This window comes from Octodon degus, unplaced genomic scaffold, assembly GCF_000260255.1.
Source record: "Octodon degus isolate 3935 unplaced genomic scaffold, OctDeg1.0 scaffold00044, whole genome shotgun sequence".
NCBI lineage: Eukaryota > Metazoa > Chordata > Mammalia > Rodentia > Octodontidae > Octodon > Octodon degus.
Window position 1 is genome coordinate 9,340,724 of NW_004524620.1, and position 19,586 is coordinate 9,360,309.

Sequence of the window (19,586 nt, forward strand, 5' to 3'; positions counted from 1 at the left end):
TATTTTCAATAGAATTTTTAGTCTGGATTTTTCATATACTCTTAATTCCTTGTAAAACTGGTCATTTGTGTGTGTGTGTGTGTGTGTGTGTGTGTGTGTGTGTGTATCATGTTGTTTAGCTCAGCTAGCTTTTTATTAGTATTTTCTGTAAACTTTTGGATCATTTTAAAGTCACTTTCGGTTTAGTTATATCACCTTTGAGCTTACTGAGCACCTTACTGCTATGTTTTTGTTTTTGTTTTGTTTTGTCTTGTCTCCTCTTCTGTCATTTTGTGTAATTCAGCTGCATGGTCGTTGACTTCCTCCCCTCAGTGCTCCATGAGTCAGCTTGCGGGTATTCAGTTCAACTTGGATTTTTTCCATGTAGTCGACCCCCGTGCTTCTCACCACTATTTGCTGGGAAGACTGCCCTTTCCTTGTTGAATGCCCTTGGCACCCATGTGGACAGTCGGTTGGCCTTTTCTGTCCATTCTGATGCTGGAACTGCACTGTTTTTATTGCTGTAACTTTGTAGTAAATTATCAGGAAATGTGAGACTTTTGACTTTTGAAGATTATCTTGGCTATTCAGAATCTCTTGAAATCCCATATGAATTGTAGAAAGTTTTTTTTTGTTTTTTGTTTTTTTTTTTTTAATGTAGGCCCCAAAAATTCACATTTTATTAGGGATTGCATTGAATCTGTAGCCCAGGCTAGCCTCAAGCTTGCTGTGATCATCCTGCCTTAGCCTCCTGAATGCTGGGGCTCTAGGCTTGTGCCACCATGCCCTTGTCAAATTTCTTGGTCAGCTGTGTTTCTTTCAGGGGTTTCTGTGTGTCATTGCAGTCATTTCTTGTCCCTATGGTTTCTGTTGAGAAATATGCTGGTAAGTTTGTTGAGGAGCCTGATTTCCTGTAGTTGTTTATGGCTTCTTTGAGCTCACTGAACACATTTGAGAGAACTGACTCAGCATCTTTATATATGAACCTCACTTTTGCCTGTAGGAGTAATTCATTAACCTCTTCAGCTAGGAATGTCAGTGCCTGGGCCTCTGCAGTATGAGTTCCTATTCGATTCTTCTTTTCCTGTGAATGGGCCATAATTTCCTGTATTTCATAGGTTTTGGTGGGGACATTCCAAGTGTGTTTTTTCTTCCTGAGGGCCAACACTGCTTGGAATTTTTCCATACTGTTACTTCTCTAAGCCTTAGCTTCATCTTTTTTAAAAAAGTAAATTGCGGAGTTTATGACTTCCTAGGAGTGGGTGCACGTATCATCTAGCAGAGGTGTAGTTCAGCAGCGCAGCCTTTGCCTGGCATGGGCAAGGCCTTGGATTTGCTCCCCAGCGCTGCAAAACATAAACAAAACATCTGTCTAATGGGCTCATCAGCATGGAGGGCTTGTCTGCCGATGACAGAGCAGGAATACTGGGTACATGGTTTTTGTTTTGGTTTTTGAACTCCACAGTTTATTTCTTCACACACTACCAGTGAGGATACGAAACTAACAGGGTACTAGGCTCAGAGCCTGAAGAGGTTTGTCATTGGCCAGCGCCTTCAAGCAGGAGGCCATCCCAATGACAGAACCTGATGTTCAACCTCTCTGGGTTTCTGAGGGTACCAAAGGCCATGTCATGCTGTGCTCCTCAGTGTTGCTACTGGATGCGCTGCTGACAGAATTGCAAGGTCAGTGCCGCTCTGTGAGGAACCTCTCCAGAGTAGAAGGAGCCCATTACTCAGTTTCATTCAGAGCCCCAAATCTGAAGTGTGGGGGCCAATTGAAAGCCCTGTCCATGGCAGGCAGATGCTGCACCACTGAGCAGTACACCTAGCCCTTATTAGATGACGTATGTTTCCATTCCCAGCAGGAGTCAACATCAGTTAACTGAAGAGGAAGCTAAAGCTTAGAGGAGTTTTAATTATTCTCCTGATGTCAAATTAGACGTCAGTCTAGAGCTGTCAGACTCAAGCCTTCCTAATAGGCATTGAACCACAGAGCCTCAGCTAGCGTCTGAGTGAGGTCTTGTTTTTATTTCAGGAGTCACATGCAATGGGGAAAAAGCCTGAAAATCCAGGAGACATGGTTGAGGAGGGCGAGCTTATCCTATCTGTGAATATCTTGTACCCCATTATATTTCATAAGGTAAGTAGTCAGACCTTCAGACCTACACGGATAAGATAATGTCTGATTGGGGCAGCAGGTCAGGTTTTAATTCCTTAAATAGTTTCTTATAGATATGCTATCTAACATCTTATTTCAGAGCTGAAAGTCTTTATTTACATAAGGCATATCAATAAGGCCAAATTCTAAACCATTTCTTCACTAAGAGGACAACAGTTACATTATTGGAATTATACTTGATTTCTGTACTAGAAGCAGCTGGAAGTATATTTAAATCCAGAATGAGTTTAATTCTGTGAATTTTTTACAAAATGGGTGGCTAGTAGAGGAGTGGATGAACTAACCAAAGACAATTCTTTGATGAAACACATGAAGTTCACAAGTCAGGCTTATCCAGGTGGGTGTTTTGTTTGTTTTGTTTTGTGTTGTTTTGCAGTGCTGGGAAATGCTCTATACTGAGTTGCATCCCCACACTAAGGAATTTCTTAGGAGTCTCAAATAAAAAGAACCATAGTCCACCTACCTCAAAGTGTATATCCTAAACTTTGAGGAGGTCTGACTGAACTATCTTTCACTAGACCTAAATTCCACTTACACATAAGTACACATAATGAATTTTGTGGAGTATACTTAATTACCTTGATTTTTAGACCTTAAATTACAAAAAAAATCCCCAAAAAACAAAAACAACCAAAGACCACAGCAGTAAATAAAAGAACCTTTGTGTGTATACCACTGGGATAGGGTATAGTGGACTGGCTCTGATGATGTAACCTTCAGGAAGTTTGACAGTGCTGTGGATGAGGTGGTATTCTAAGAGCTCTTAGTCCTAGTGTCAGTTTAGTGGCATCATAATTATAGACTTTGGTTAAACTAAGAGAGTTCTTTGGCAAGTGTCTCAGTTGTACCCATGGAATTTTGATTTATGAAGGTGACCAAGCAGGGACACAGGGAGGTCCGTGCCGTCAAGGTTTTATCACAGTACTTAGGTTTCCTAAGAAGAGCATGTGCACCACACCACACGGGGTCTTGTCCTGGTGACAAGCAGCATCTCAGCTGGAGGTAAAGAAAAGAGAGGAAGACACAGGGCCACAGCTTTCTGGAGGGTGTTGGGAGCCCTTCCTGGACTCTGTCATGGTCGGGGAAGTTTATATGGAAAAATTATTGGAATTCTAGTGAGTTAATTCCAGTCTACCACTTCAGTGCAACCCATGGTGAGAATAGAGACATTAAGGTGGATTTGTAGTTGTGGGAGCCAAGGGGTCCTATGCCCAGCAGGATGATAGCTATCCAGAAAAAGGCCTCAACCCAGGCTAAACCTTTTTTCTTTTGTTGGCGGAACCACGGATTGAACTCGGGCCCTTGCGCTTTCCAGGGAAGCGCTTATTCTACTGAGCCATCTCCCCAGCCCAACCCAGGCTAAATCTGGATGTTACTCATTTGTGCAGAAGGAACTGCGCGAGTGGCAGGAGCCCATGGGTGCTGTGAGCTGGCCAGGCAGGAGGCCTGAGCTCACCGGTGCAGCGTGCAGAGAAGGAAATGCAGAGCCATCTGCATGGCGCAGGAGGGCAGCAGCAGCTGAGGTTCTGGGGCCCGTGCCTTAGCACTGCTGTGTCATCGTTAGTGCCCTGGGGCGTCCCAGCCTCTGTCTCAAGGCCCCGTCCCAGCTGACAGCGTGGAGCATTGCTCCCCGTCTTCCCCTGTTGCACACCCAGGCTTTGTGGCCTCCAAGGGGCGGGAAATGCCGCCCTGTCACCTTGCTTCAGAGACTGCGTGCACATCAGCACCTCCACCGGGCCCATCTGCATTGCCCAGAGCCAATGGAGGGGATAAGGACAAGCCCTAGCCCTAGCACACAGCAGGACACGGGAGTGGGGACAGGCTCAGCCAAGTGGAGATGACCTGGCTTCTTTCAAGGGGAGTCACCCCAGGTGGTCCTCCACGGGAAGGACTTACAGGAAACGCAGTGCACGGCAGGGTTAACAGTTTCTGACTGGTTAGTCTGAAGAACTCCAGTGAGGCGGCATAAGGCGGTGAGGGTGAACCTTGTAGAAACCTCAGTGATGCATACAGCCTGAGCAGCGCCTGTGCTGTCGGGTCCACACCACTGGCACAAAATCTGTGTGTGGTTGTGTCAGCTGACCTTGTGTCAGTCTGCTTGTATGGTTGGGAAAAGAAGAAAAAACACAACTATCACTTGTGAGGGCAACTTATTACAAAAATCACTAACTTCCTTTAGATCCACTCATGATGGAATTTGTGATTTAAAGGTTTTGTCTGTAAGCAGACATTTATTTACTATTTGACTTTTAGCATAAAGAACATAAACCGTACCAGACAATGCTGGTTTTGGGGAGGCAGAAGCTCACAGAACTGAGGGATGCCATTTGCTGCGTCAGCGACCTCCAGATTGGCGGTGAATTCAGCAACAATCCTGACGAAGCTCCAGAGCACATCAGCAAAGTAAGGTGACCCTCCCCAGATAAACGTGGGGAAGGGGCGATAACTATAGCAGGTTTACAGTGGTCTGGTACCTGCCTCTTCCCTGCGAGTCCATCGAAACTGGTGCCTTTTCCTCCCCTTTATCATCAGCGCTTTTCCACAGCGGCAAGACTCTGTTTTGATTTCCTCTTCTCGTTTATTTCTCCTTTTTTCTACTGACACATCCTTCCTAGGTCCTAGGGACCCGCTGACTGTTCTCCATTTTCACTCAGTCTAAGCTCACGGTATCTTTTTTGGGGGGAGTAGGGAGAAAGGTTCAGGGGATTGAGCCATGGGTCTCATCTGCCGAGCACAAGCGCCACTGTAGCTTTTGAGTTGCTCACACCCTCTGCTTTCAAACTCTAGGAGCGTCAGCATGAAAACATTACACCAGCAGGAGATTGGCATCAGCTGAGACAGTGGCGTCCCCGTGGCTCATCACTTTTTTCTTTGTATGCAGACAGACCAGGAAGTCCTGGGACAACACTGGACAGTACGGAGAGACAGTGTGGGGCTGGCCCCCGCTGGTTTGCAGTGCTCCCTACAGCACAGGGGATTTGTGGGAGGGAGGACATGCTTAGGAGTGACTGCTCTCTGCTCAAGCAGAGGGCCCAGCCTTCTGCATTTCAAATGAGGGAAGGCTCAAGTAGTTGTTACTGATGCAGCCCTGGCAAGAGACCCCAGACTTAGTACCCCACAGTAGGAGAGAAGCTGTCTTGCCTGCGGGTATGAGGAAGGATATTTGGCACAAGTAGGTTAGAGATAACAGGTCTGGTTCCCACTGAAAATTAAAACTCACTGTTACCGAGGTAAGCCCCATCTTCTGTATGCCCCTTTCATATGCTGAGGTCACAAATGGGTGCCATTTGGATAAACCATTCACTTGGTAATTAATAATTATGTCAATAGGTATTAAGTTGCTTAAATCATAATATGTTCAGTAGAAGTGTTTTGAACAAAATTTTATATACTTTATTTTGTGCTCAAATTAAGGTGGTATTCTTTGAGAATCTATTGTAGACTCTTGCTTACCACTTTGAGGGTTTAGGAGTATTTGAAGGGATAATCTTATGTTGTAGCAGGCAAATGTGTCATTAACACGTACATTGTACTGTTTTGTCTTTGTTTTACGCAGGGTCTCCCTGTGTAGTTCAAGCTGATCTTGACTCACTGTGCAGTGCGGGCTGGCCTCAATCTCATGGCAGTCCTCCTGCCTTAGCCTCCCAAGTGCCGGGGTTATAGGTGTGCGCCACCATGCCCGGCCATTATATCTTTCGTTACCACAGCCTCCTGTGCAGAGTGTGATGGCTTTCCTCCCAGTTACATGAGAAGACAGGCTAGTGAGATTAGGTGACCTGTCCAAGGTGAAACAGCAGAACCTTACAGGAGTAAGATGCAAGATGACTTGTCAGTAGAGGAGTAAAGATACTTAAGAAAAATACAAGGGCTGGCTAGATAGCTCAGTGGATTAAAGCGCCTGCAAGCAGGGGCGGGGGCCCAGAGTTTGATCCCCAGCATGCTGTGCTGCCGCTGCCCTCGGGTGCGCTGAGACTGCAATTGAGACTGGGCGTAGTAGAACACACCTGTAGTCCCAGCTCTTGGGAGAAGCTCTGGGAGTCCAATCTAGTACCGAGACCCTGAGCACCTGTAGACCCTTCCCTAAAAAAAATACAGAAGAAAGAAAGAAAAATAGAAGCTTCAAGAAGAAAGAAATTGTAATATTAGGGTAAAATGATTTAGTATCTGAAACTGCAGTCCTGAAAGCTACCATGGCAGATAGCATTCTCAGCTTGAGGTCTGAGAGGAGATGGTTACATACTGGGAGGCAAAGCTAGTAGACTAGCGGGGGTCCGTCCGCATGCCTGAAGGCCGGCACCCTGGGAGGCTGAGGCCCAGGGGCACAGGTGCAAGCCTTGCCTGATGAGCAACTGGTGACATTCTGTGTCAGACAAAAAGGTTTGGAGGTGTAGCTGAGTGGGAGGACCCTAGTTACATGCGCATACCAGCCACACAAAAGCCATTGAGAAGAAAGCACATCCCCTGACAAAGTGTCCATTTCTGAAGAGTGAGGTCAAGGAAGTAGTTCTCAAGCCTGCCTGCATGGTTTTGGTAGAGGCCAGGGCCGTGTGCTGAGGTTCTCCTCTGCTGTCTGCTGACTGCGTGTTGGCCTTGGGCGTTCCTGTGGTGCTGTTGTGCAGTGCGGCTCGAGAGATGGGCAGTCTGCTGCGGCGATGCAGCCAAGAGCCTGCAGAGCGAGAGCAGCCGCGCCTGCTGCTGTGGTGCTGTGGGCAGCGCGGCTCAAGTAGAGGCGAAATTCACGTTCTGTCTGCCTAAAAGTTACTGAAAATTTAAAGTGACATTTCAAACACACATTTGGAAGGGTTGTGGGGTGGGGTGGATAGCTCAGGGTAGGCAGCTTGCTTGGCCTGCCCGAGGGCTGATGGGGTTTAATCTCCAGCACCACAGTGAGAGAAAGAAGTTTTTCAAACATGTCAGAAAAGAAACCTCGCTGATCTTTTTTAATTATTACTGTGGAAACAATCTTTGATGTGACTTTGTTTTTAGTTCTAGAACCCAGAGTAACTGTGATATCCTGTATATATACACTATAAAATAACACAAGTTTATTTGAATTCTAATTGAATTCCTTTCATAAATCACAGATTTAAATCAAACCTAAATAGTATAAAATTGTAAATAGTCACAGATACCCCGTCTTTACATCTTTAACCTTGATGACTGTTCTAATACCTGGCATATAGTAGGTTCCCATCAGGTCGTTCACTATGTGGAGCTATTTGGAGTCTTGCTTTGTAGTTCAGGCTGGCCTGAAACTCACCGTGTAGCCCACGCTGGCTAGGAATTTGTGGCAAGGTGCTAGAATTGGAGCAGGCATTACCTGATCTGGCTAAATTTTAGATAAATGTATGGCCCTAGTAGATTTTGTGAAATTTCATAGTGTTACTGTAATATAGACTGATTTTATAAATTTATTGTATTATAAATTTTGAATGAATAGAGTAATTTCCTACTTACTAAACAGATTTTTTTCTCCATATTGTATGTTTTGTTGTAGGACCTGTACAAATCTGCCTTCTTTTATTTTGAGGGAACATTTTACAATGATAAAAGATACCCAGAATGCAGAGATTTGAGCAGGTATAGTTTCCAAAAAACTTTCCAAAATGTTTTATATTTGTGCTTTCTAAGTAGTGCTATCACTGTATATCATATTATTAAAAATCTTTGTCAAGGGGCTGGGAAGATGGCTCAATAGAATAAGTGCTTCCCTGGCAAGTGCAAGGGTCAGAGTTCAATCCCCGGTTCCGCCAAAAAAAAAAAAATCTTTGTCAAGGAATTATTTATAAATTTTGTAGTTAATGTTACATGCACCTGAAAAATTAAATATTAATCTTGATTGTTAGATGATAGTGGTAAATTAATTTTTCACTGCTTTTTCTGTTTTCCTGGCTGAATGGACATAACAGTGTTGCATAGGTATATCACATATGAGAGTGGCCTCACAATAAGTATAGACTTTTTGAGTGTTTATATAAAAATATGTTTCATTGTGGCCATTTTTATATTCTGATGCAGCAGTTTGCACACTTGGTCTCAACCTTAGCAGTATAAAATGAGAGCTCTGAGGAGGTCTTGTGTGAGTTATAAGTTAATATGTGGCATGTGAGAAATTAAAACTAAAGTATATTTGTTAATCTTATGTTAACATAAGATTTTTATGAAAAATAATGTCCAGAATACAGTGAGTGGTATTGTTAAATGTTTTGTAGTCAAGTTAAAGCGGTATGCAGAACATAGCTTCTAGCAAGCTGGTTACTTATCGGGACGAGGGTTGGAATAGGCAGGCAGCATTCCTGCAGAGATGCTTTTGGATCAGGGACTACACTTTTGAGAGCTATTAACTGCAGAGTACACACACCAACATGGCCCTCCTGTAAAGACGGCTGTCCTCCGCCTAACTGGGCCAGCCAAGTGGTACGTGCAGTGCTGTAGTTGTAGCTTTTAATTTTTAAAGTTTTTGTGAAGCAGTGACAGATCCTTGCCTTTTTGTCCCCTCAGAACTATCATTGAGTGGTCCGAGTCTCATGATAGAGGCTATGGAAAGTTTCAGACAGCTAGAATGGAAGATTTTACCTTCAATGACCTCAACATTAAGCTGGGGTTTCCTTACTTATACTGTCACCAGGGAGACTGTGAACATGTTGTCGTCATTACAGACATAAGGTAGGTGGCAGCACTCAGAATACTTTGTCATTCTGTTTTTGTTTTTCTAATTCATGGTGTAAAAGTACAGTTAATACTGGAGGTGAACCTCAGTGATAGAAGGCTGCCTCGTATGCTCTACCTTCAACCCAACACACGAAGAAGAAGAAAAAATATTTTTAATAAAAAGAATCATCACTGTAGCTTGCACTAGGAATAGCAACACGTTTCTGTTGCCCTTAGCATAACTAGCTCTTCCTTTAGATCTCTTTATATCTTCTATTATGAAGTTTTTGGAAAAATATGTGAAAAAATCTCTATAAATACTTCACACTTCCTGCATATAATACTGTTGCCCAGGGAGTGCGTCCACTTTGTGTATGTACCGTGGCAGCCGAGTGCATTACAGACTCACAGCTGCATCCTGGGTTTCACTGTTTCCTTCCTTCCCGGCCCTTCTCCTGTTTGTTCTATTTGTGGTGCTAGAGCTGAGTCCCAGGGTCTGGTGCTTGCTTGTAGCTCTGCAACTGAGCTACACCCCAGCCTTATTTCTAAATGTTGTTAAAATATAAAGAAATAAAAGAGAACTGGGGAAAGAAAATTCTAATATTTGACAAATGTAAATTTTTAAATGCTTTGATAAAGATTAAAATTAGATATAGTGCTGGGCATGGTGGTACAGGCCTGTAATCCCAGCACTGGGGAGGCTGAGGCCGGAGGGTTTTGCAAGTTTGAGACCAGCCTGGGCTACAAAGTAAGCTCAAGTCCAGCCTGAGCTGTGCAGCAAGACCCTGTTCTCACACACACAAAAATTAGGCATAATATTCCCTAACATAGTATGACAGGATCTGGTTTTTAGCTTGATATTTTGTAGAGGTGATGGCTCTTTCACCATACTACTGCACTCATTTGCTCATGGAAATCTTCCTTTAAGAAGGACCAGTATGGGGCTGGCAAGATAGCTCAGTGGACCAAGCACCTGCTTAGGCAAGCACAGGGACTGGGTTCGATCCCTAGCACCACAGGCTGTGCCAGCCCGCCCCTAGGCTCTCTGAGCCAGCCACAGACACCAGGTGTGGTGGCACACGTCTGTCATCCCAGTGCTGAGGAGGCAGAAAACGGGAGGATCACTGCGAGTTTGAGCTGCATAGTGAGACCGTGTACCAAATACAAAAAAGTACCAGTATGTAGGAATAAACCTTGCTGTAATTCATTAGAAAATCGCTTTCCCTTTTGGTTCTTCATGGCCAGTCTCCAAAATTTCATGTCCTATATACAGCTATTCTCCGGAAGCTATCACAGGAAGTAGTTCATGCAGAGTAACCCATGATAGAGATGTGGGTGTAGTGCAGAGTGTCATAACACAATTCTCAGAACAGTGGGACGGGAAATCCCAGTATGAGGGCTTCTTATCAGATGTAGACAAGAGTTTGACCCAGAGGAACTCAGGAAGATCATCTGGAAGGAAATCGGAACTGAAGACCTCCTGTTGGCGCTTAACCTATACAGGTCGTTGTGTTTACCAGTCAGAAAACAGTGCTGGGCATTGCAGATTAAGCGGATGGAAACAGGAGAGATTAACAGCTAGAAAACAAAGTATTACACAGTAAAAGGAATGAGTCCCTTGTGTGGCATAGGTGGAAGTAGAATTCATCATAACTTGAACATTGTTCATCAAAATTAAAATTCTATAGAAGGACGTCAAGTAAATTTTTTTAAAAAGCAAGTCCTGGTTATGTGTCCATGGTCATAATCCCAGCAGTTGAAAGGTTGCAGCAGGAGGATTGCAGGTTTGAGCCCAGTGTAAGCTGCTTACTGGGAAGAATGATGAGGTGGGAACCAGGAGAGCCCCTAAATGTCAGGTTTAGTGCCCTTTAGGCCCATGTCCAGTCCACGTGTGCCTCTGTCATGTTCCTGCATTTTAGATAATCTATTCTTCCACTGAAGTGAGGGAAAACATGCCTGCTTCGTGAATACAGTGCAGAAAGGTTGGGGTTCAGGGTGGTCGGCAGTGTCTCATCTACGTGCCTGAGAACCTAAGTGTGCTCGCTAGAACCCACAAAAAAGCAAGCACCATAAAAGAAAAATAAACACTCTTCTATATTGCAAATACACACTAATCAAATAAAACTAAACTGTCTCCCCACAAAGTAAAGCCCAGAACCTGAGTGGCTTTGTTATTGTTTTCTACCAAACATTTAAAGAACTAACACTGGTTCTTCTCACTGTTCAGAAGACTGAAAAGGAGAGAAAAAAAAATCCTTCCAAATTCATTTCATCAGGCCAGTAGTACACATACACCAAAGCCAGACAAGGACCCAACAATGAAAAGAAAACTCCCAGGGAAAATCCCTGATGAACACACTGTCGCTGCCAAAACTCAGCAAAACACGATCATGGCACGTTAATAAAATCACTGACCACAGTCAGGTGAAATTCACACTAAGGACGCAAGCCCAGCCCAACATACTCACGCTGGTAAACATGTTCTGTACCTCCCCAAGCCACTGAGCGTGGTTTTCATTGTGGCATGTGCCTGAGAAATTATTTCTGATTTGAGTTTTTTCTAGAGCCTTATTCGACTGCTTTGTCACCACCAGAGGGGCCAGAAGGTGCTTTTGAGTTGTCCCTCCTTGGTACCCCCTGGGTTTGCCTGTGGTGAGAACTGAAGTCTGAGGTAGCATCTTGTTTGTCTTCTCATTTTATTTTTTTTAAGTTTAAATTCTGGGGTGACGCTTGTAAATTGCCTGGGTGCGTTGCTGTCTGGCTAGTGTTTAGAACCGTTAGGAGCAACTGCTGCTTCCAGGTATCTTCCAGGTTCAGCTGGGTTTTGGATGTTGAGTCTGTTGCAAGATTCTATCTATGTCTTCAATTTGGTGGGGATGAGAAGTGGCTGTCTGCCTGGCGCAGCCCCTGGGTCTTTGGCCCTGTGACACAGCATTTTCTATGACTGTAGGTAGTCTCAGGCTTGGGATATCAGGAAGAACAGCTGGTTGAGCAATTACGTCACTTTTGGCCAACACGGTACCATCAGCAATCACAATAGCATCAGATTTGCCGCCTTTAACTGTAGGAAGTGGATTTGTAGCTAAATAACAATACCTAAAACTAGAAAATTACATAATATATAGAAATCCTTAATGTCAGTTTTACCCCCAGGGATTAGGGGGAAAAGTGGAAGAGATTAGAAGTGGGGCTGGAGAGTACTTGGGCTCACACGAACTTTGGGAAACTGGTGCAGAAAGAAGCCAGGAGGGAAAGAGGAGGACCTAATATAAAGGAGAGACGGGACCACTGCCGCTGAGCGGCTAGGAACCACATTCACACATAAAAGCAAGATCAAACAATGGAAGAGAAAATAAGGGACTGGGGAGATGGCTCAGTAGAATAAGCGCTTCCCTGGCAAGCACAAGAGCCTGAGTTCAATCTCTGTGTCCACTAAAAAAAAGAAAACAAAGCTACAAGAAGAGAACAACAACAAAAAAAAACGCAACAGAAAACAAACAAGAGAGTTAAAGTCCACTTCTCCGCCACTGGTAGAAATGGTGGAGAAAAGTCCTGATTCCAGTGCGGATCCCTGTGGCTTGGTTCCGCAGGGGTCCCTCAGGAGGGGAGCCTGCCCCTTCAGGCCTGGGGTGAGCACTGAGCGCCCCCTCCGCCCTGCCCTGCCGCCGTGCAGCCCTTGCGCGCTTCTCCAGGCCCAGTGCCTTGGTCCTGTGTCCAGGCAGAGGGGCCGCGGCTGCTTTTCTGTCTCTTCGTGGGCTGCAGTCAGCGCTTCAGGTCCTTCCAGGCCCCAGAGGCACTTTCTCTGTGTCTCACCACTCTACCGTCTTCCCAACAGTTAAGTCCGAGTTTGATTTCTTTTATATCCTCTAAAAGGTTTTAACAGAAAACATCAATACCATAAGAACCTGAAGGATAGATGATTTGGCCGCAGTTGCTTTACCTTAGTAGGAAAACCTGGAACCGGCAGAGTCCTGAGTTCTTTCAGGCTTTATGTCACGTATGAATAAAGCTGGTAGGTATCTCAGGGACCCTAAGTGGACACGATCACCTTAACAGAATCAAGGGGAAAAACCACCGCAGTGGACACCTAAGGTGCACCGGATGAAACTCAGCGACCTTTCGTGATAGGAACTCTACAGTTAGACACAGGTGGAGCGTCCCTCACCAAACTGGATACCTGGAGTCCTGCACTAGAAGGAACTGGGTACAGCAAGTTGTTCACCTTGCCGAAGGACAGGCTGGGAACTAGACGGGTGGCACTGTGATACCAGGGGAAACAGCAGGCTCTAAGTTTCAGCACTTTCTCACTTCAAAATGTACTGTCACGTTTTTTTTTTTTTTTTTCCACCAGAGAATGGTAGATCATTCTGATGGTCCTAAGCTAAAAATAAAGAACACAATTCTTGAGAAGGAACAAGTTACTGTCAGTGCTAAAGAGAAAGCAATAGTTCTAAGAATTGATGTTTTTCTGTAAAGTCTTAGTAGGTAATTTTTTTTCTTTTTTTGTGGAACCAGGGATTGAACTCAGGCCCATGCGCTTGCGAGGCAAGCGCTTACTCTACTGAGCCATCTCCCTGGCCCCTTCATAGGTAATTTTGATTAGCCATTTTCATTTGATAGATTCAATCATTTCAAGTGCCACTAGGCAGTACCAATTGTTGAAAGTTTAATCATTTTTATAAAGTTTCATTTGTTGCTACCCATATTTTAAAGAGATGAAATTCTGGAATTCACTGGGACCTTTAGGATAAACTTGTGCTGCTCCTCTCGTGGTTTTAAGGAGTTTACCCCAAAGGGCAGCTGAGTAGTGGGTGGAAAGATTTCCACTTGTTTCTTAACCCTTTGGTTTGTAATTCTGCCATTTTTATAATTAAGCCTTACAAATTCAGATCAGGAACCAGCTTTGGGTTTCTGATAAAGTTGACCAGCAGGATCTGTCTAGGTCAAGTATCACCAAGTGGCCTTGCCCAGCTACAGTCCCTGTGTTACTGTGTCAAGCATCTTCTGATGAGTACATCGGAGAAGCACGAATGCTTCCCCTTAGGTCACAGCGCCCACAGCATGAAGAGGGCGGACAGGTCTTTGTTTAGTGCAAAATATTCTTTGTAGAAAGAATTTGAGCAGACTTAGTGCAATGAGTCCATTTGCCATTTTTTTCTTTTTTCGTCTTTGGTCTTATGCAGCCCAGGCTGGCCTCAGATTCCTAGCAATCCTCCTGCTTCAGCCTCCCAAGTACTGGGATTACAGATGTACACCACCGCACTTGGCTTCTATCTAAAATCTTATGAGCAAACATTGAAAAACAAAACTGTGTTCTTAATGTTAAGGACAGATGTGTTTAACTCATATATGTCATAAAAATGGGCACCGTGATACCTGCATTTTATTTTCTCTTGAACAAAAGGCTTGCGCATCATGACGACTGCCTCGACAGGACGCTTTACCCTCTTCTCACCAAGAAACACTGGCTGTGGACCAGAAAGTGTTTTGTCTGTAAAATGTATACGGCTAGGTGAGTGATACTTTTTCCTTGAGAACTGTTGGTTGTCAGTTACTAAGTACTTTGGGACTTGTTTTCCATTCTCGATCTAAGGACTTGTACTTTGGTTTGTAAGTGAACAGTAGCGTAATACTGCAGCGTTCTGGGAGCTGAGGCTAGTGGGTTTTGGTTTGGTTTCGATTGAACCCAGGGGCCTTCCACATTCTAAGCATTCTTGCCAAATTACTGGGGGATTGGCTTTTTTATTTTTTGGAGGAGCTGGGGCTTGAACTCAGACCCTTGCGCTTGCCAGGGAAGCGTTTATTCTACTGAGCTATCTCCCCGGCCCCGGGATTGGCTTTTCGAGATAGGGTCTGGCCTTGAACTCGGGGTGATCACAGTGATCCTACTGCTTCCGCCTCCAGAGCGCTGGGAGTACAGCTGTGCAAGAAGCCCTGGAGTTGGTCAGACTGCAAGGCTGCAGCAGTGCTCAGGGAGCCATGTTCTCTACCCGCTGCCTGTGGTTTAGAAACCAGCTTCCTCCCACAGCTTCCTGTCAGTAGCAGGATACCCTAACACTCCACAGGCCGGGTCGGAGTATTTTGAGAGTTTTTCCTTTTATTAATTCTGCATGTTTAAACTGTAAGGTTTGTCTTAGTGTATGTCAGAGACAAAAAAAATTATGGAAACTGCTCAGAGGAATAGGAAGGAATTTAGTGTCTTTAGTTTTAGATTCCGTCCCACAATCTACTTCTCCCCAGGGTCAAAATTTTCAAAATGAGGGGGCTGGGGAAATGGCTCAGTAGAATAAGTGCTTCCCTAGCAAGTGCAAGGGCCCGAGTTCAATCCCCGGTTCCACCAAAAAAATAAAATAAAATTAAAAAAAAGATTTTCAAAATGAAAATCAAGGGCTGTTAAAAGCAAACACCCCATGAAATATGGAAAATAGTCTTTTCACCTCAAATTAACACCTTCATTCCAAAAAATCTCAGATGAAAAATGTCCATATTCACATACTCAGGGTTAGATTCTAAGGTTTTATCCTTGGCTCTCCATGTGTAAAACATGATTTCCAGCTGACAGCCCCACTTACCAGGCAGGCGGACGAGTCAGTGCTCGTCTCGGTGGCACGTACCCTAAGTGGGAGCTAAACAGAGGTCGGCAGGGCGCTCGTGGGCAAATGTCTTGCCACAGCACAGTAAGGGAATGAGCGTCTACAGTGTGATAACTTGGACAATACAAGTCTGAAGACGCCCACCATATACAGACGACAGCTTACGATACAAATACTTCTGTGACTTGTTCATTATGCACTTGCATATGTATCAGAATACTGTATCCTATAAATAGGTGAGTAGTATGCATCAATTAAATGAAATTTTATAAAACTATATTAAGCAAAAGTGTATGATGCCTGGAGCAATTATTTCTATGATGAGTTTTCAACATTGCCTATTCAGAGAAAGTAACTGCCCTCCGAGGCGGCCAGTTGTGGTACAGCAGATGGAGGACGCGCTCGGGCTCAGGTTGAACTCACTTGTGCTGTGTCAAAGGGGATCCCGTGAAGCTGCACTGATGTCCTCAGTGTGGGCTGGGAGGGGGCGGTGGTGGGGATGCTGCTAACCTATTACTGCAGGCAGGCTGGGAATTACAGCAGCATGCAAAGCTTCATGGTAATGACGTACTGTTTTTCTTAAAAACTACAGATGGGTGACGAACAGTGACAGTTTTGCACCAGAGGACCCCTGTTTCTTTTGTGATGTTTGCTTCCGAATGCTCCATTATGATTCAGAAGGCAACAAGCTAGGGGAATTCCTTGCTTATCCTTACGTTGATCCTGGAACATTTAATTAAAAAGATCCAATGATCCATAAGTATTTTAAATTTTACAGTATTTATTCCAGTTTATTTTTACTTTCTTTTTACTCATTTTGAGTTAACTTACTGAATTATGGAAATGAAATATAGAAGTCATTTTATATATTGATTCTGATACTGTATATCCTAAGTGATTTTGCTGATGACAGAACTCAATTTAATGACTCATCACGTGGTGCTGAAAGTTTGGAAAAAATGGTTGAAGAATGAGAGTGACACCCTTCTACCATGGCGCGTCCAAGGTAAAAGATTCTTCCAAGGCTGTAATAAAAAGTAGGGAGAATGTGTATACAAGAGAAAATAATTTCCTGTAATTTAACAACAGCTGTTGTATAATTTAATCTTAGAGATCTTTTGTCATTCAGCTTTTGGTTTGATAGGAACTAGGTATACAAGACATTCTTAACGTAACAAGATCTTGAGTGTATACTCCTACCTTTATTCACCAAAGTGTTACTGAAAATGAAGTCTCACTTGATAAACTTTTTATGTATCATACATATCAAATTTAAAGTGTTAATATAACCTGATTAAAAGAAACCTCTGCTTCACTTACATTTTGGGCAATGTACTACCGGTATGTGACAGTATTCTATGAGCAAAAAAGGCAGTGGTATTATTGGTCTGGCTCCTCTGCTCTTCCAATCCTTTTGCCATAGTAATTCTAGTTATACTCTTAACTTCTGGGTCAGAGAAAATAGGAAACTTTTAATTTTCAATTAGCTTCCTTATAGAAACAATACAATAGTAGTTAAGTTTTTTTAGAGGGGGGACAGGGTCTTGCTATGTAGTTCAGTGTCCTGAACTCACTCAGCAATCTTAGCCTCCCAAGTGCTGGGGCTATAGGTGTGTGTCACACCTGTCTTGCCTGGCTATTTGTTTTTAGCAGTGTTATAAAATGTATTTAAAGTTTCACTCTCTCTCCTAGGTTATTTTTCAAATTCAACTGAATTTCGTATTTCTCTGGATGGCTAAGAACAGACATTTATTTACCATATAAATAAAAACTCATGAAGCCTGTAAGACTAAAAATGGTACATATTCAGTTAAGTTGACTGGCATGGAAATCACAAGGACCTGTTTCCGGTATGTCTAGTGATATTTTAATTCCTTGATTTATAGTCAGTTCAGAGGATCAGTGTAAGAACCAGGAGGCCCGTCCATGGCTGCCTCACGTGGTGCTTACATGAGTGCTCATGTCCAGTGTTGCTAACAGTGGACAGATTGAAATGCCTGCGGAATCTCACTTTTGTTCCCTTTATGTTTCTATGCTGCATGTTAGTACTGTAAAGTCTTGCGTTAATAGGCAAGGAGGATCTTTTTACTTTGACTCACTTTCATATCATACTGGCACGACAGCAAGTTCCAGAAGTTACTTAACACAATAGATTATTCCATGTATATATAATGCTAGTTTAGTGGACAAAGACGACAAAATCAGAACAACACTGTGCTGGATTTCCTGTTTCATCATCTGTTAGTGGTGCTCTGCCAGTTCCCTAGGGTAACCTTTGCACCAAAACCTCATATACCCTTGTCTTCTTACTGAGTCCTGGTGAAAACAAGAGAGGAGGCATGTCTGGCCAGCCCCAACTTTGTGCAGTGTTTTCAAGATACAAAATTCCTAATCCAAGAGTTTTTAATGGCCATTTCAGTTTAGTGTAAAGGCTGGCCAGATAGCTCAGCAGATTAAAGTACCTGCTTAGGCAGATGCAGGGACCAGCGTTTGACCATGCAGGGACCATGCTGTGCTGGCCTCACCCCCAGGGTGTGCTGAGATGGCGATTGAGACTGGGCATGATGGTACACGCCTATAATCCCAGAGGCTGAAAATGGGAGGATCACTACAGTCTGATCTGTGTAGTGTGACCCTACATAAAAAAAAAAGATTATCCAATTTAGTATATACAGCAGGACTGTTAAATTGTATCGTTTTATCCAGCAAAGAAAAACAAGTGTGAAATGTCATCAGGAAGGTATCCGTGACCGTCCTGTATAGTTAGAAATATTAGGTCCTGTCAGTACAGTAGGTGCACACAGGAGATCATTAATACCATTGCCGTGCTGATAATTAGAAATCCTAATTTTGCTGCTGGGAGGGTCAGTGATCACTACCATCATGTGTTACACAACCAAATGCAAGCCCTTGTCACAGTAGCTCCACTCCTTAGGAATGTAAACACACAGCTTCGCCTTTTCTGTTTGCGTTGAGACTGGGTCTACTATGACTAGGCTGACCTTGAACTCACCATGTGGCTTGGCCAGGCTGGCCTCAATCTCATGAGTGAGCCTCCTGCCTCAGCCTCCTGGGTCCTGGGATCACAGGTGTGCGCCTCCAAGCCCAGCCCCGGCTTGCTGTTTTTAATAGTGTAAAACTTGTTTAGAAATGCCTCATAGAGCCATGAAAGCTCTCAGGACAGATTAAATGGCAGACCTCATCTTGACCCGGCATCTGTGACCAGGTAAGTGGCTGTGGGAGGAGTGCTGTTACTGTACCTCCTAGCTGTCACTGCGTCAGGTAAAACTTAGTAAAGTCTGTAACACTGTGTGAAGTTACTAGCTATATTAGCAACTATAAAGTTTTAGGTACTGCAGCCAAATTGTTCCTAGCAGGTTCTCAGGTGGTGTATCTAAAATTTCTTCAAGAACTTTCAATCAGTTGAAACTTGTTCTACAAAAACCAACTCCCCAGACATCTCAGTGCGCTAATAAAGACCGCGCATACATTACACTGTATGAGCTTGTGGTTTTCACTGATGTGTTCACGTGTGGATTTATAAGTAAATACAACAATTGAAGTTGAGCCAACATAGGTTCTGATACCTGTGAATCAGCTTATGATAAGAAAAATGTAAAAGGCAACTATGCTTTAAAGAGAACTTCAGGCAGCTTGTGCAAGCAGTGACAAGTTCCCACAGTGCTGCTGATACAGCCAGAAGCTGACAGGCTTGTGGCTTCTTGGGTCCCAGGAAGAAGGAAACAGTATTTCCGTTCTGTCCCCAGCACGAGCTAGTGCTTAGTTAGCCCTGTGCCCTGCACCGCAGCATCTGCTGGGGAACACATCCACAGTTCCTTTTACTCTGCTACCAATAACAAGGAAGTAATTTGTGAATAGAGTTTGATAGAAAAGTTCTTTAATCAAAACAAGTTTACACATCAACACTTATGGCTTAACTAGAATAAATCTGTCCAAAACTCTTACGAACAAGACAGATCATGTGTGTATAGATAACAGCAGAGTTCCCCCAAACAGCAGGTCTCAGATCTATCATAAGACCTCTCAAAAGCAAAAATCCAATGACTGAAATAGCTCAGATACTTATGTACAGATGAAAACTGTCTGAGAGGTCAACATATACAATGTATGTCACACACAAACACTGATATTGTCACTTTCCCATATTCATAAAATTTAAAAGC

General features: G+C 43.7%; 1 protein-coding gene across 1 annotated transcript in view; it reads left to right on the forward strand.

Annotated features, from left to right (window-relative positions):
• The window catches only part of Snapc3 (small nuclear RNA activating complex polypeptide 3), a 208,260-nt gene that overhangs the window by 187,553 nt on the left and 1,121 nt on the right, over positions 1–19,586 (forward strand). Inside the window, exons 5-11 of the mRNA XM_012514850.2 lie at positions 2,015–2,119; positions 4,412–4,561; positions 7,656–7,738; positions 8,660–8,824; positions 14,214–14,321; positions 15,995–16,408; positions 17,095–17,252. Coding sequence (XP_012370304.1) covers positions 2,015–2,119; positions 4,412–4,561; positions 7,656–7,738; positions 8,660–8,824; positions 14,214–14,321; positions 15,995–16,142 — 759 coding nt within the window. The 3' untranslated portion in view covers positions 16,143–16,408; positions 17,095–17,252. The remainder of the gene's footprint in view (positions 1–2,014; positions 2,120–4,411; positions 4,562–7,655; positions 7,739–8,659; positions 8,825–14,213; positions 14,322–15,994; positions 16,409–17,094; positions 17,253–19,586) is intronic.